The sequence below is a fragment of the Musa acuminata genome, chromosome BXJ3-3 (assembly GCF_036884655.1).
Source record: "Musa acuminata AAA Group cultivar baxijiao chromosome BXJ3-3, Cavendish_Baxijiao_AAA, whole genome shotgun sequence".
NCBI classification, from domain to species: domain Eukaryota; kingdom Viridiplantae; phylum Streptophyta; class Magnoliopsida; order Zingiberales; family Musaceae; genus Musa; species Musa acuminata.
Window position 1 is genome coordinate 1,239,274 of NC_088351.1, and position 14,444 is coordinate 1,253,717.

The window sequence follows — 14,444 nt, forward strand, 5'->3', positions numbered from 1 at the left end:
AATAAAATATTCTACGAGGAAGTGGTCTCTAATCGCCTCCAACAACCTCCATTTTATCTTTTATTCACGCAAGTGATAGAGGGGGATAACCAAAAACGTTTACTTTGGAACCTTATTCACATGAGCAGACAAGTGGTGGGTGGCCTTCGTCTTTTCCTTTCACCCTGGACACCACATGAAGGTCATGTGTCGAATGACGATTGATTGAAGATGTTTTTTCTATCATTGTCCCCACCAAAAATGTGCTTTGTGGCTCTCATGAGAGGGATCCAAAGTGTGACATATAGTTCATTTGATATGTTAACCTTATACCTTTTCATTTGGTTTTTTGATTTTGCACATTAGGCGAATATCGATAGGGTTGGGGGACACTTGACCCATACCTTGAATCGACGGCCTTGGTCCCTTGGCAAGGGATCACTTCTCATCTATGAGCCCTCCTCGATAGCAGATCAATCCTTGTTAATATAAATCTGACCCTCCTTCGAGCATGGAGGTCGACAACAATAGGGGTTGATTTCTCGACCCCCATGGCTCGACAAAAGTGAAAGGGAAGGGTTGGGTTTCTTGACTTTCATACCTCGGATGGAGGAAGGGGTTCGATTTCCTAACCTCTCTAGCTCGATGAGGTCCACAAGTGAGGAGTGTGAACATTGTTGATGGCGATCCATTACTGACCTACCTCTCTCGATCGCCATGCCTCAAATTATATATCCTTTAACCTCCTTAGCATAGTGACAACCACAAGCAATGAGTGTGAATGCTCCTAGTGATGGTCCATCATCGATCTACCCCTCTTCTTCTACTCACCATCGAGGTGGGTTGTATGCGGTGTGGAGATGGGCTCTTCCTCAGTTCATCCCTAAGGGACTCATGTCATGCAACGTGTCCACAATGGGGATGTTGTGAAGCCTCCCATTATTGACCTACCCCTATTCTTCTCCTCGCTATTGAGGTAGGCCACAAGAGGAGTCGAGGTAGGCTGTAAGTGGCTTGGAGGTGGGGTCTTCTGCTCATCCCTAAGGAATCCATATGGGGCAATAGATCGATAGCGGGGATATTGCGAAGCCCCCCATCGCCAACTTGCCTCTCTTTTCATCTACTCGCCATTGAGGTCGGCTATGAGAGGAGCCGAAGCAAGCTACAAGCAATGCCCCTCTTCCTCTACTCACTGTCAAGGAAGATTGAATGAGGAGCCAATGCAAGCTGTAGGTTGCACGGAGGTGGGCTCCTCCTTTGCTCGTCCTCGAGAGGCCCATGTTGGGCAACGAGTCCACAATGAGGATACTGTGAAGTCCGCCATCGTTGACCTGCCCCCTCTTCCTCTACTCATTATCGAGGCAAGCTGTGAGAGGAGTCGGGGCAGGTTGCATGTAGTGCCTCTCTTCCTCTACTTATCCCTGAGTGACCCATATCGAGTAATAGGTCCACAATAGGGATGCTACAAAGTTTCTCATTATCAGCTTACCCCTTTTCCTTTGCTCGCCATCAAGGCGAGCTACAAGAGGAGCCAAGGAAGGCTGTAGGCAATGCGGAGGTGTTCTCCTCCTTTGTTCGTTATGGAGGGGGTCAGGTTTGTTGACCTCTACGCCTCGGGCTATAGGTGGTGTCAAGGTAGTCCCCTCCTCTATTCATTGTGGATGAGAGGGTCAAGTTTCCTAACCTGACGATGATCCATCGTTGACCTGCCCCTCCTATCATCATGGGACCCACCTCGAGCGGAGGGGCTCATTTCTACCTAAGGTCTCTACATCTACTCTTTCTATTTTTTGTTATGGGCCTCCAAGTTGATGGGCTATATTGAGCAGTGGCCTACCCACCTCAAGTAAAAGAGGGGTCGACACTCCACCTCCTTTCTTTAGGCATTCTTTCCTTTGTGTCTTCCGTTGTGACAGATCTACTTGCATGAGGGTTGGGTTTTCCCGACTTATGTGTCTTGGACATATCTTGCTTTGTGTCTCCCATCGTGATAGGTTTATTCTTACTGAGGTTAGGTTTTCTCATCTTATGCGACTTAGATACATTTGGTCTTAGGCTTCTTGCCGTAGTAACTTTCTTATAACATGATTTAGGTTGTCCTGACTCATATGGAAAGGGTATATTTTATCTTATACCTCCCATCATTGTGGGTTTCTTATTATATGGGTTGAGGTTTTTTTACTCATGTGCCTTGGACACATTTTGTCTTTGCCTTCCGCCATAATGATTTTCTTATTACACGAGTCAGATTTTTTAGATGCATATACATTGGGTATATTTTATCTTTTATCTCCTATCATAATGAATTTTTTTATTATACGAGTCAGGTTTTCCCGATCCATGCACCTCGGGCATATTTTGTTTTATGCCCTCCTACTACGATGGGTGTCTTTTAACATGACTTAGGTTTTATTTTTACTCATGCACCTTAGCATTTTGTCTTGTGCTTCCCGCCATGGCGGGTTTCTTATTGTATGAGTTGGGTTTTCTCGACTCACATACCTCAACAATATTTTATCTTATGCCTCCTATTGTGACATATTTTTTTCATATTTTTCGAAGTGGTCTTCGAACATTAATCACTTTTGCGCTTTCTGATGCTAGTACTCATCGGAAACTTCATCATCATATGGTAGATCAATACCACCACTCTCAGTCTGCTCAATGTGGGTGGCTTATGATTATGTTATATATCGAGGGAATATCCATTATCATGAATTTAGCTAGCATCATTTTAGAGCAATGCTCGTCTCTGAATGTGATATGTAGGCTCATGGTCTCGAGAGGCGAGATAGAGTCACTAGTAAATCCCATTAGCAAAAAAGTTAGAGGGGATAAAATTGTTAGTCGAGAGCTTAAGTTTTGGAAAGCACAAAAGTAGATGATATTAGCAGAGTTATATATATCAATTGTGACCCTTTTCGCTCGAGCGTTGATCATCCACATAGAAACTATCAAAGCATTATCATGATTCGGGTCAAGATACTTTATCTCTTCCTCCTTAAAAGTTATCTACATGTCATCCTCTGTCCTCGGACATTTTTCAATGGTAGCTCGGGCATAAACCTTACGACCTGAGTTATCTCTCCCCGAGCCAAGTCCATAAATGATGATGTCGATATGTCTCTCTACTGACCTCTGAGGTTTGGGTGAGGGTTTTCGGTGCTTTTAGACAAACCACAAGAGGTGTTCTCGATGTATGAATTCTTCAATATGCTCTTTTAAGTCGTGATAATCATTTGTGTCATGGTCGTAATCCCCGTAGAATCGATAGTGTTTAGACTTGTTTCTTTTTGTCAGTGGGGTCTTCCTCGAGTGAGGATATTTCAAGAGCTCCTTTTTTATCCGTAGAAAAACTTCAGTTCTAGCAAAATTTGGAAGGGTCGACTTGGACCTTGGGTGAGATAACTCAGGTGTTCATTAAAAGGGTTGGGGGCAATAATTATTATAAAAACGAACCCTCTTTTTAGTGTTAAAATGATAGGGGCAGAAATCTTTGATGTCTTAGTCAATCCGACATGATTCGAACACGTATACACACGGTTGTTTGAAATGTCTCTGATATGGAAACATCGAGCTCTTAATATGCCACATACATGAAGATTGAGGTAAGGAGAGATTTTTCAACCCGATCCCTCCAATGCAAGTTACTAACCAGAGGCTTGAACAAATTTGATCGATAATTCATATATGTGATATGGTTGATTTCTGTAGAGGAACTGTTTCTAACATCAAAATACAGGCATATTTCCAGTTCCATGAGATCATATCTTCGTCCCCTGCACATTACTCATGCTATAGACCTGGCAATCTTCTCCACTTGTGAATGAGCCTTCTACAGATGGGACAGACCTTGTTTTGCTCCTCCAGCACCCTGCAACCAAAGCCCACACACACTTGTAGCTTTCTCTTCTCGCATGGAGACAGACCAAAGGCCATTGCTTTACCTCTGCGCACAGGAGCAGCAAGCGACGCTGTGGCCGCAAGGGGTGAAGAAGCAACTGCGCCTCTCGTCGTAGCAGATGACGCATATCTTCCCGTCGTACAGGTCGTCGGCGGTGCAGCACACGCTCGACTCCGCCTCCTCTTCCGTGGCTCCGTAACCGCAGGCTATCTCTTTCCTCGGCGCTATCGGCTCTGTCTCCGCCTCCGCCGCCGCCGCCTCAACGCCCTGCTCTCGCCTCGTCTGCTCAACGCAGCATGCTCCAAGATGCTTGAGTATGACGGAAACAATCACGACCAAAAAGCCTGCAACAATCACACAACATACATTAGCTTCTCTTGTTTCCTTGTTCGATGTAGATTACAGTGAGCGGCAGGCAACCCACCTGTGACTAAGAAGTAGGAAGTCAAGCGGGCTACGAAGGAGAGTTGGATGTGCCAAACCTTGAGGGGCACCTAATTAAGGAACAAACGCCATGGATTCGAGTGTCTTTGTGTAGAGGCTCGGATAAGATCTGAGAACGCTTACCTCACTGTCTGATGTTGCCAACACATAGTACTGGGCGTTGGGGAACAGAAGCTTGAGCTTGCATTCGCCATTGCTGGTGGAGCATATGCTTGTGGCTTTGCTGGTGTCGTACATTTTGGATGCGATCTTTATGTTCATGTTCATGGTGATGCTCCGAAGAGAGAGATTGATGACGCCAAGGTAATACATGCCGTCCTCCGCAACAGTGAATTCTCGGTTGCTACCTGAGGATGCAAAGGAAAGCACAGTGTAATGTATCATCATCAACATCATCCACAGCAATGCCATTCTCTGCTTCGATTCCTGGGCTTTGAAAGGAACGTTTGTTTCTTTCTCTGCTTCGATCACAAAGAACTCGAAAGAGTGGGGGATGATAGCTTAAGCTTTTGGATTGTGTTCGTAAATAACTTAAGCTAAAGCTTAAGTTCGTAAATAAATCAGCTGCTAGCCTTTGTTGATCACATGCAAATAAATAATGATCATAAGAAGAGATAAATTGCAGGTGTTCACTTACCATCCCTTGAGTTGCCCATGTCATCATGGGAGTATCTCTCCAGCTCCTCCAAGTTCTGTTCTCCTGTCACAGTTTTAGTTCGAATGGATCAGCAACACCAGAAGAAGAAGAAGAAGAAGAAGAATTAGATGGCCAAAGCTTGCTGTAAAACTCAAGTCAACCCAGATTACCCTTGATCAAAACCACAAGCATGTCTGCATAGCTCTCACCACCATAACCCACCTGCCATGCCATCCAAATCCTGGATCCTCTGTTCAACCACATGGAGAATCCCTAACCAAAGATCAAACGAAATTTATATTTGCCAGTGATGGATGGCTCAACCTGATAACAACGTAGAAATTGATCGAGATAATTTTATTTTATTTCTTTCTATCAAGTGTATGATGTAAGTCCAAATGAATAATGAGTATTGTATGAATATTTGAAGTTAAAATACTGAAGAGGAAAAAAGAGAAGGAATTCAAACTCATATGTTTCTATCTTCCTACTGTTAAGGACAGTCGGGGGATGGAAATCTCACCTGGCGACTGTAGGTGTCGACGAAGAGATCACTGGAAATGGTCCAATTTGTTTCGGAGCTCAGCTGTGGCCTGTCGTTGAATCCGTAGAGCAGCAACCCTTGGCCTGCTTCGTCTTTGACCTGCAGCTGCTCCACGAAGAGCGAGCTGGTCGTCATCATCCGCGACGAGTTGGGACCCAAAGCCAGGTGGTTGCTGCCGTAGTAGCCGTAGCGAAGGCTCAGAGCCGCTGCACTTCAGATGATGCAAACCGAGAGCATAAGAAGAGAGGGGATTCAGATGAGGAGGAAGGGGGAAGATATCAACTGGGGGCGGATTACATGCCACATAGCCACGCGAGCAGCGGGAGGAGGGCTCGAGCGCAGTGGCGTTGGTCCCTGCGCGGAGGCATGCGACGGAGGGAGAGGCTCGAGGTGGGCGGGCGAGGGAGGATCGGTGAGCGTGCAAGTTATGAGAGGAGTAAGACGAGACAAATCTGGAGGGAGATCGTAGCAGCAGCTACCGGTCGTCGTGAAGACCGATGGAGAGGGGAGCCAACCACCGTTCCCGAGCTGGGAATGGTGGGAGTATGTGGTTCCACAAGCTGTGTGGGAAGGGCTGATGTCGAATCTTTGGTGTTGGACGTGATCCGACCTGTGTCATTTTTTCCAGCAAAATATAAATTATGTTTGTTTTGTCAAACTTGTCTAATTAAATCAAATTCTTTCGACGTGGATTTTTAGTTATTTTTCTTTGAAAAAAAATATCTCGATAAAATCAAGCATAATTTTGCAAAAAAAAAAAAAACAATTATTTTATCAAAAAAAGATGAAAAATATATTCGATATTATATGATTAAATAATTACCTCAGCTCCTTCTAAATCCTCTAACAATTCAAATCTTCGGAAATAGAAAGAACATGAGATTAGAAATTGAGTACTTTTACTATTTGTCACTCAACAAAATTCGATTAAATTTGAAAGATTCAACCACCAAAATCTTTAAGACTAACGTGTGTCCTCAGTGTGTCGGCGGTAGGAAAAATGCTGGTTTAACATCTAACAAGAACATTAACCAAAACTCTTATAAACCAAATCATCAAGCTTTTTGTACGATTCACTCACGCAAGAATTCATTATGTTCATGTTTTTGCAAAAGAATAAATGATGAAATTGGATTTTGATTCCAAGACCCTCTAATGATCCGATAAAAGCATTTTTTACCAGCTAAACTAACGCCTTCTTCATGATCTCATGCATGAAAGGGTGGGTTGCCATTGTCGGTGATAATGACAGACAAGCAGTAGTAGAACATATTGAACATATTGCTAAAGATGGAATTGTCGAAATAAAAAGGATAAAACATATCGTTCTAATAGGGTAGAATTTGCCAGAAGAAAACAGGGCCAAACCAATACAGACACTAAAAGGAACACCAGGGCAACAGTTTCATATATGAATCGTACACCACCAGTGATTACCTGAGCAATTACAGGCCAGTAGAAAAGAGGATCCCAAGGAAACCAACTGATAAATATTCTTCAAAAGCCAAAACATCCAATAGCTCCTTCAGAATCCCGAAATCTTAGCTGCAGCATGATACCTACTTGGGGCCGATGTCCTTCAGAGCACAGATCTGTTCTTCACCCATTGCAGACATCACAGTAACAACCAGATCTTTACCATCAGCAAACCCATCTTTAATCTGCATTGTGTTCAAAAGGTACAACATGATAAATCAATTAATCCATTTTACTCTTAAACTATTTCAAACTCATTTTTACTCACGATCTCTCTCTTATTATCATATTTTTCACTCCCCTAAACTCAATCAAATAATGATTTATGGATTGAATCAAATTTAGGAAGTTAATTTGAGAGAATTAAGAGGAAATTTTTTTTAATCAAGAGGTATGTATTCACAGTCGTCGTATTATGGAGAGTTTTACAACCAACAATAGTACGGTGATAATTGGTCATACTTATCTAAACAACAGTATGATACGGAGCAACAGATCAATAGCAAAAATAAAAATCCTAGCATTCACCAATACCATCTGGAGCCACCTCAAACACATGTGATTCACGATAATCAACCTACGACTATCACCACATTGATGCATCAATGACATACGGTGTATCAATATACTGTCCCGAGACCAATTTCAGAATTTGGTTTGACAAGCATATCACATTGATAGACAAATGCATGAGATCGAGGACCCCGATCCACCACCCGTGGAGACCCATCGTTCGTTTTGGTGGTGAAATCAAATATATCTACACATGTGATTACTTAATTCATTTGAATCTTAAAATTTAAGTTGTAAACAAAATAATCTAACAATTCAAATAATTTTTCTATAGATAATTCAATATTAACAGAAGGACGATCCGAAATGAACCGAAATTACGAACCTTGCACAAGGCTACTCCTCAAAGCCCGAAAAAAATATGTGACACTCTTCTTACCTAATTTACATTAGTTTTGCTAAAACTATAATAAATGTATATTTATTTCTAACTTAAAAAAATCTATCCTATTTTTTTTTACTTTTCAAGTATTTTTGGAGGGTTTTATGCCTAGTTTAGGGATACCGCTCGGTACGTTGGGACCATACCATACTAAGCAAAGCTCAATACATAGATACCGTATGAGATTAAAAGCCTTGATCAACGCAACCTGAGATTTACCAATGAAAACCCCAAAGAACACCATTATGCAGGCACATAATCATAAAACTAAACTACATGCACACCATAAGATCCATACTTTTTTTGTCATTTTCATTTGTAAAAAAGGAACCTAAATTGGTAATCAGTTCAAGTATATATGATTTACAATCTAAATTTTCTTATGAGGTCAACTCTCATCTTTAACTAAATTTGTAATTAGGAGGCCATGTAAAAAATTGCTTGACAATTTTGTGGTGTTCCAATACAAGGAAAAAATTATTTATTTAAGAATTGAGGCATTAGTTTTATCTTAAAATTCATTAGATGCTCAAAAAATAAAGGAAAATAGTAGAAACATAAATCGCCCTGACAAACCTGTGCAAGCAAAGTCTCATCAGTTGGAAGCCTCAGATCATCTTTGGTGCTACCATTTTCCATCAGAAGGCTCACCTTAAATATGCAACCAAGTGTTAGCTACAAAATATATTAAACAATCGGGAAAACATAAAGAAACAAATTACAACATACAAATCCATCCTCAGAGATGTCAATCAGTTGATAATCAGTGCGAGTGACATGAGGAACCTGCAAACAAACCAAACAAATTCAAATATCTAAGACACATTCAAAATGAAACTAACATTTTCCAATATATCAAATAACACACATCACAGTTGTGTGAGGATGGCACGATATCCTCAAGCTTCTTTCCGTTGAAGACGTCTATGGCAACGAAATGACATTTTGCATGACCATGCTTCCCAGTCTTCGAGGTTGAAACTTCAACAACCTAGTAAACAATAAGAGAACAAAGTGGCTTATAATCATAGGAACAACTACTGTAGAACATTTAGAAACAATCATGTATTCATGCATTCTGTGTTGCTAGAAGAAGAGCAAAAGAATCCAAAAAATATGCAAACTTCTTGATGGACCAAGGAAAATAACTTGAACTTTAGTGAAATGTGGTTAATATTAATTAAAAAGAGATCCATGAGCATAGATAGTTGTATACTGCTTCCCAAGGTCAAAAACCCATGCCATTAGTTCAAATGGGTCAAATGAGTATCAAGCTTAAAGAAAAAATTGGAAATCAAACAGTATTAGTGTCTCCCATCTGTCATGAGCATTTTTTTTCTTGACTTTAAATTAAATGAAGCCCCTAACTTCTAGTTGCTCCTCGACACATTTCTTCTTCACAAATCCAATTAGCCACAAAAAAAAATGCTACAGAAAATAGGTTCACTGCATGCGTTCAGCTAACTCCACTAATGAAAGGACTTCTTTCAGACCCTGCAAATTCAATTTCATTAGATGAATAGCTGAACAACTTGCAAGCAAGTAACCATTCATAAGCTATTAAACATTCACATAAGAAAAATGTAGAGCATGAGTTCATGACATAAATGGATCCCGTTCCCTACAGATTTCTAGCATCCTTAAACGACGTCACCCTCGACATACATAACCATACATGCCTAGGAGAAGAATAGAAAGCACCGTTTATCTAAACAGGATGATCAAAACCCTAAGAACCCAAGGAATCTAGACATTGCACCACGAAATGTCACGAATTAAACAATCGATCTAATAGAAAATAAGAACCAAAGCGAATTGCAAACAGTTAAGGTGAATCAAACGAATATAAATCTTTAATACATTCAAATCAAACACATGAGAAGGACAGATTTGACCAAATGATACAGATGTCACTGATCTAGAAATACATCGAGCAAAGGGTGGAAAGGAAGAGATCGGGCGGGCGAACAAGGAACCTTGCAAGGCCTCCCTTTGATGACGATGTACCCGTTCTTCCGGATCGCCCCAGCCTGCTGTGGGTAGGTCTTGGACGCCCCGGCGTCAGCCTTCGACTCGAAATGATGTTCCTCGTCCGACATGGTCACTGAAACAAAGGAACGAAGAATCGACGGACGGATGAGGTCAGGATCGAAGAAGAAACTACACGAGAGCTCGTCGAGATCGATGGAGAAGGAAAGATAGGGAAATGGGGTAAGAGATTCGTAGACCTGAGGGCGGAGGACGAGCAGGCGCGAGATGAGAGCTTCCAAGAGATCGGATTCCGCCGCAACATTGGATTAGGGTTCCTTTCCCATAAATATCCAAAAGTATCGTCGGCGTGGGGGTCATACTGGCCGTTAGATGATTCCACGTGGACGGTTAGATTCAATAAGCGGGTGTCATTTTAGATTATTATATCTATCCAAATTGATTGATGTCCACAACCTCACTTCCTCACCTAATTTCGTCTCCCTTCGAATGCTCGGTACTCCTGTCACAACTTCTTCCCTTTCTTTCCTTTCATCAAACATCTAATCGCTCTCGCAATCTCTTCCTCATGCATCAAACCCCCCCTTTGGTCGTTTTCGATCGCAGTGCCATCGTTGCATTCGCCAACATCACGTCAGTCATCTTTTCCTCGGTAAAAGCCGCCACACGATTAGTAGCTATTCAAGCACAAGTTCCTTCATGTTAGAATTGAACCTTTTAAGAACTTATAAAGAGATTTATATCAAGAGAGAGGTTCGGACAAATCAAATTAATTATTAATTCTTAAACAATTATAAAAAAATAATTTATTTTAAATAATTATATATATATATATAAACTTTGAGAGAAACTTGGAGAGAAATAGAATATTTTAAATAATTAAGCTATGCCTTTTCTTCGAGCACCATCTAACACCACCTCGCGTCTTCCTCTTTAAAATTTTCATTCATTTTTGTTTTCAAGAGTATGTTTGATTTATAGTGTTTGATTTTCAGCTTTTATTCATGAACTTAAAAAGAACTAATTAGTTATTTTAAAGATATTTGTTTGGAACCTTTAGACTCTTTAATCGCTTTAATAATAAAATCAAACTTTGGTATCAAAGTTAAGTTACGCTATGGCTTGTTCCCCGAACACTATCCAACTCCAGATCCTTAGATTGACAAAAGAAAATTATAATACATGATGCATCTAAATAAAAGTCCTTCTATGCTCCCAAGATATATGAGAATTTATAGAAGATGGATTTGTGGATCCAAGTCCGATAGAAAGAGCAATGAATGTAGAAGTAAGAAAATAACTCAAAGATAAAAAGAAGAATGAGAAAAAAACTTTATTCACTATCTACCAAGGGTTTAATGATACAATATTCAAGATTATTGCTCCAGCAAATACTTCTAAAGAAGTTTAAAAAATATTTTAAAAAGTATTTGATAGTGTGAAAACCTTCATGTACAAGTTTTACGAGTTGAGTTTGAAAAATTATAACAAGGTACTCCTGATTTTATTTCTGATTACTTCTAAAAAATTATTTCTATTGTTCATCAAATAAGACTAAATGATGAACAAGTGATCAAAGAGTAATAGAAAAAATATTAAGATCTCCATAGTCAAAGTTTAATTTTATTGTTATAACGATTGAAGAGTCAAAAGATTTAGAACAAATATCTTTAGAACAATTAATAGGTTCTCTTTAAGTTCATGAACAAAAGCTTATAATAAGAGGAGAAAAAAATCTATAAAGCAAGTATTATAAACCGAACTTACTCTTAAAAACTAAGATGAATCAAAATGAAAGAGGTCGTGAACAAAAATGAAGAGGTGGAGACTAATTAAAAATCTTAAAATAATGAAAATGACGGAGAAAATTCTAGCCAAAGAAACTAAGGTTATAGTAAGGATGTGGTCGAGGCCATGAACATTATAAAAATTTAAAATATACAAAATATAATGTTATATTTGTAAAAGGTATGGATACTACTCCTTTAAATGTTATTATAATTCTAACAATCAAGATGATAAGACAAATTTTGCTAAAAAATAAATAATAAAAATTAAATTTTATTAATAAGTTATAATAATTTAAAAGAAGATACATGGTATTTAGATAAGGGACTTCAAATCACATATGTGGTATCAACAAGAGAAACACATAAGGACAAACCAAATTTAAATATTGGAATCAAACTTGTTAAAGTATAGCTTCTTGTGACACAGAAGAAGCAATAGGGTCTGCATTACATAGAAAAAGCAACCTGCGTCTAAACCTGAAAATACCTCTTCATATCAAGCTTCCACAAATCACATGATAAATGATGAGTGATTATGCAGAATATTAGATGACATTAGCGGTGCTTGTTCGCCTGTCGTGAAGGCCCCAAATAGTTTGTAACCAATCCCATGATTCCAAACCTGGCAAAAAATCAATAGTTAGGTCGATACAAGAAAAGCAGCGTGGAAGTCTTCATTACTCCACGAGTGAACATTTGATGCTCATGCGTTGCGAGAAATCAGCCGACACAAATTTACAAGAGAAGTAGATCCAGATTGTTACTTACATGAAAGCCATAGACAACTGTTTAAAATCGTTCTCAAAATTCTTCATGTTTGCAAGAGACTGAGCACAGAAGATAATGGCCAGCCACGAACAAAGTTTGTACTGCAGGGAAAGCAAATTCATCATTTCTGAAGTATACATGCATAAGCAATGACCAACTAGCTAAATCCTATCATAGTTCTTTATAACTAACTAATTTACTAACCAGACAAAACTGACTGTGATGGTGGAAATTATAGTGTATGAGCAATCAAGCATAGAATCCCTGTCGAGGAGACGAAGAGAAACGATGGCAATATACATCACCATAACATAACAAAAATGTTATAATGACAACATTCAAGAATTTTTGGAAGTCCTGTTTACAGTTTTGGCAAGAAAAAGAAAAACAGAAAGTATGTCTGAAAACCATTCTAGGTAGAATGATGCATGCCGAAGATATCTAAGAATGGTATATAGCCTAAATCTTTTTGCATACGTATATGATATATAGAAATGCAACGTGTATAAGACATGCCAGGGTAAGATTGATATATGTCAATACTCGATGTCATATCCCATGATCATGCAAGTGATTTACATCTCTTAATAGATTTTGATTTATAGTAATGTTACTACTTAAAACCAGAATGTTGATATAACTTTTAATAAAACCGTCTAGAACGTGTTTTGTAATCTCTTTTTGTTCTTATTTTTCCAATGCTACTAACACATATACTTTATCTAAGCAAATAAAAAGGGAGAAAGCCTCCACAAAGTCGTGATTGCCATTTGATACGGCCAGATTCACAGTTCTATCGAGATGTCACGAGGATGCCAACATGTCAGAAAACAACAAAACAAGCTGATTGGATCTGCCATGTCATCGTAAAATCATAGTAGAAAGCATTCTTCGAATCAGAATTGATTCACAGAATATTTCCCTATGGTCCAACTTACGTATACCTAAAAGTAAACAGTTGTGATTCTTTATGAGACGATGTGCAATTAGCATGAAACGATCAGATACGACCTTAAGCCTTTATCTACATTCGAGAACCAGCTTTACCTGATATCTACAATTAGCATCATCATCATCATCATCTTCAAACTGCTCATCTTGACAGTTCGTTCTATGAATTGCTCATAGGGGGAAGAAGAAAGTCAAACGACCAATTTTACCTGCTCCAATTGTGAGAACCTAAAGGTCAAAACTTGCAGCTGAATATAAGGATTGAGGCCATTTTACTCTGATATTACATGATAGTCATCTATGTAACCCAAACAGTTATGACACAGTTGCTGGTTACTATTGTATGATCTTCATACTTTCTCTCTAAATGATAATGGGAGGTATCCTCACATTTAGGGCACCGATAACTCCGAAATCTTCATCCACGTTGTTCAATCCGATGGAGAATATCCCAAGGAAGAAGAAGAGAGTAAATCGTGGGCGTACCAATCAATGGAAGAAAGATTCCTTTGTTCTCATCCATAAAGTACGCTTAAATAAAAGAAATCGCGCACTTTCATCATACGAAAGAAGAGATTAGGCATCGATCTCGATAATTGTTGTCACAAACAAGAAGGGCAAAACATGGCAGATCCAATAAATTTCGACGCGAAAGGAAAAGAAAAGCCTAAGCAACAAACAAGGAATCGAGTAGAGAGACTAGTACACGCAACGTCACGCCGACGACGCCGCAGACGACGGCGAGGAAGCCGGCGTAGTCGATGGGGAGATCCTGCGGCGAAAGCGTGGCAGAGACATAGGGTTTCGCCGTGGACGGCTGCCTCGGATCGCTCGTCGCCTCCTTCATCGCGTCTCAGTCTCAGTTTCCTTCGCTTCCGCGGCTCCTCGCGTAGATCCGATGCAGAACGCTGCACTGAGGTTCGTGGAACCGTGGAAACACGGCATATGAGCGGATCACGACTCTGTCGGCTCTCCCGTAGAGCAGAAAGGGCCGGCGATGCAATCGG

At 39.8% G+C, this 14,444-nt stretch overlaps 3 protein-coding genes across 6 annotated transcripts; all 3 read right to left on the minus strand.

The window, feature by feature from the left end:
- Positions 1 to 3,641: 3,641 nt before the first annotated feature.
- On the minus strand, positions 3,642 to 6,112 carry LOC135633315 (E3 ubiquitin-protein ligase APD1-like). 4 transcript variants are annotated; one of them, XM_065142644.1, is made up of 8 exons: positions 5,806 to 6,112; positions 5,488 to 5,719; positions 5,135 to 5,237; positions 4,965 to 5,027; positions 4,451 to 4,674; positions 4,308 to 4,365; positions 3,927 to 4,227; positions 3,642 to 3,853 (listed from the first exon to the last, which is right to left on the minus strand). In XM_065142644.1, the coding sequence occupies exons 1-8, from the start codon at positions 5,874 to 5,876 to the stop codon at positions 3,775 to 3,777; spliced, it is 1,131 nt and encodes a 376-aa protein (XP_064998716.1). In that variant the 5' UTR covers positions 5,877 to 6,112; the 3' UTR covers positions 3,642 to 3,774. The 4 variants fall into 4 exon arrangements, with proteins under 4 accessions (XP_064998716.1, XP_064998714.1, XP_064998715.1 ...); XM_065142642.1 differs by having other exon boundaries at positions 4,308 to 4,377; positions 5,806 to 6,109; XM_065142643.1 differs by having other exon boundaries at positions 4,308 to 4,377; positions 5,488 to 5,714; positions 5,810 to 6,108.
- A 675-nt stretch (positions 6,113 to 6,787) lies between these two features.
- On the minus strand, positions 6,788 to 10,289 carry LOC135632431 (eukaryotic translation initiation factor 5A-2-like). The gene is made up of 6 exons (XM_065141004.1): positions 10,168 to 10,289; positions 9,916 to 10,043; positions 8,808 to 8,930; positions 8,669 to 8,725; positions 8,516 to 8,590; positions 6,788 to 7,169 (listed from the first exon to the last, which is right to left on the minus strand). Exons 1-6 carry the CDS (start codon positions 10,286 to 10,288, stop codon positions 7,068 to 7,070), a joined length of 606 nt encoding a protein of 201 aa, XP_064997076.1. The 5' UTR covers position 10,289; the 3' UTR covers positions 6,788 to 7,067.
- Positions 10,290 to 12,081: 1,792 nt separating this feature from the next.
- Positions 12,082 to 14,444, minus strand: LOC135633305 (protein Asterix-like). Its single transcript, XM_065142623.1, has 3 exons — positions 14,144 to 14,444; positions 12,487 to 12,587; positions 12,082 to 12,340 (listed from the first exon to the last, which is right to left on the minus strand). Exons 1-3 carry the CDS (start codon positions 14,282 to 14,284, stop codon positions 12,274 to 12,276), a joined length of 309 nt encoding a protein of 102 aa, XP_064998695.1. The 5' UTR covers positions 14,285 to 14,444; the 3' UTR covers positions 12,082 to 12,273.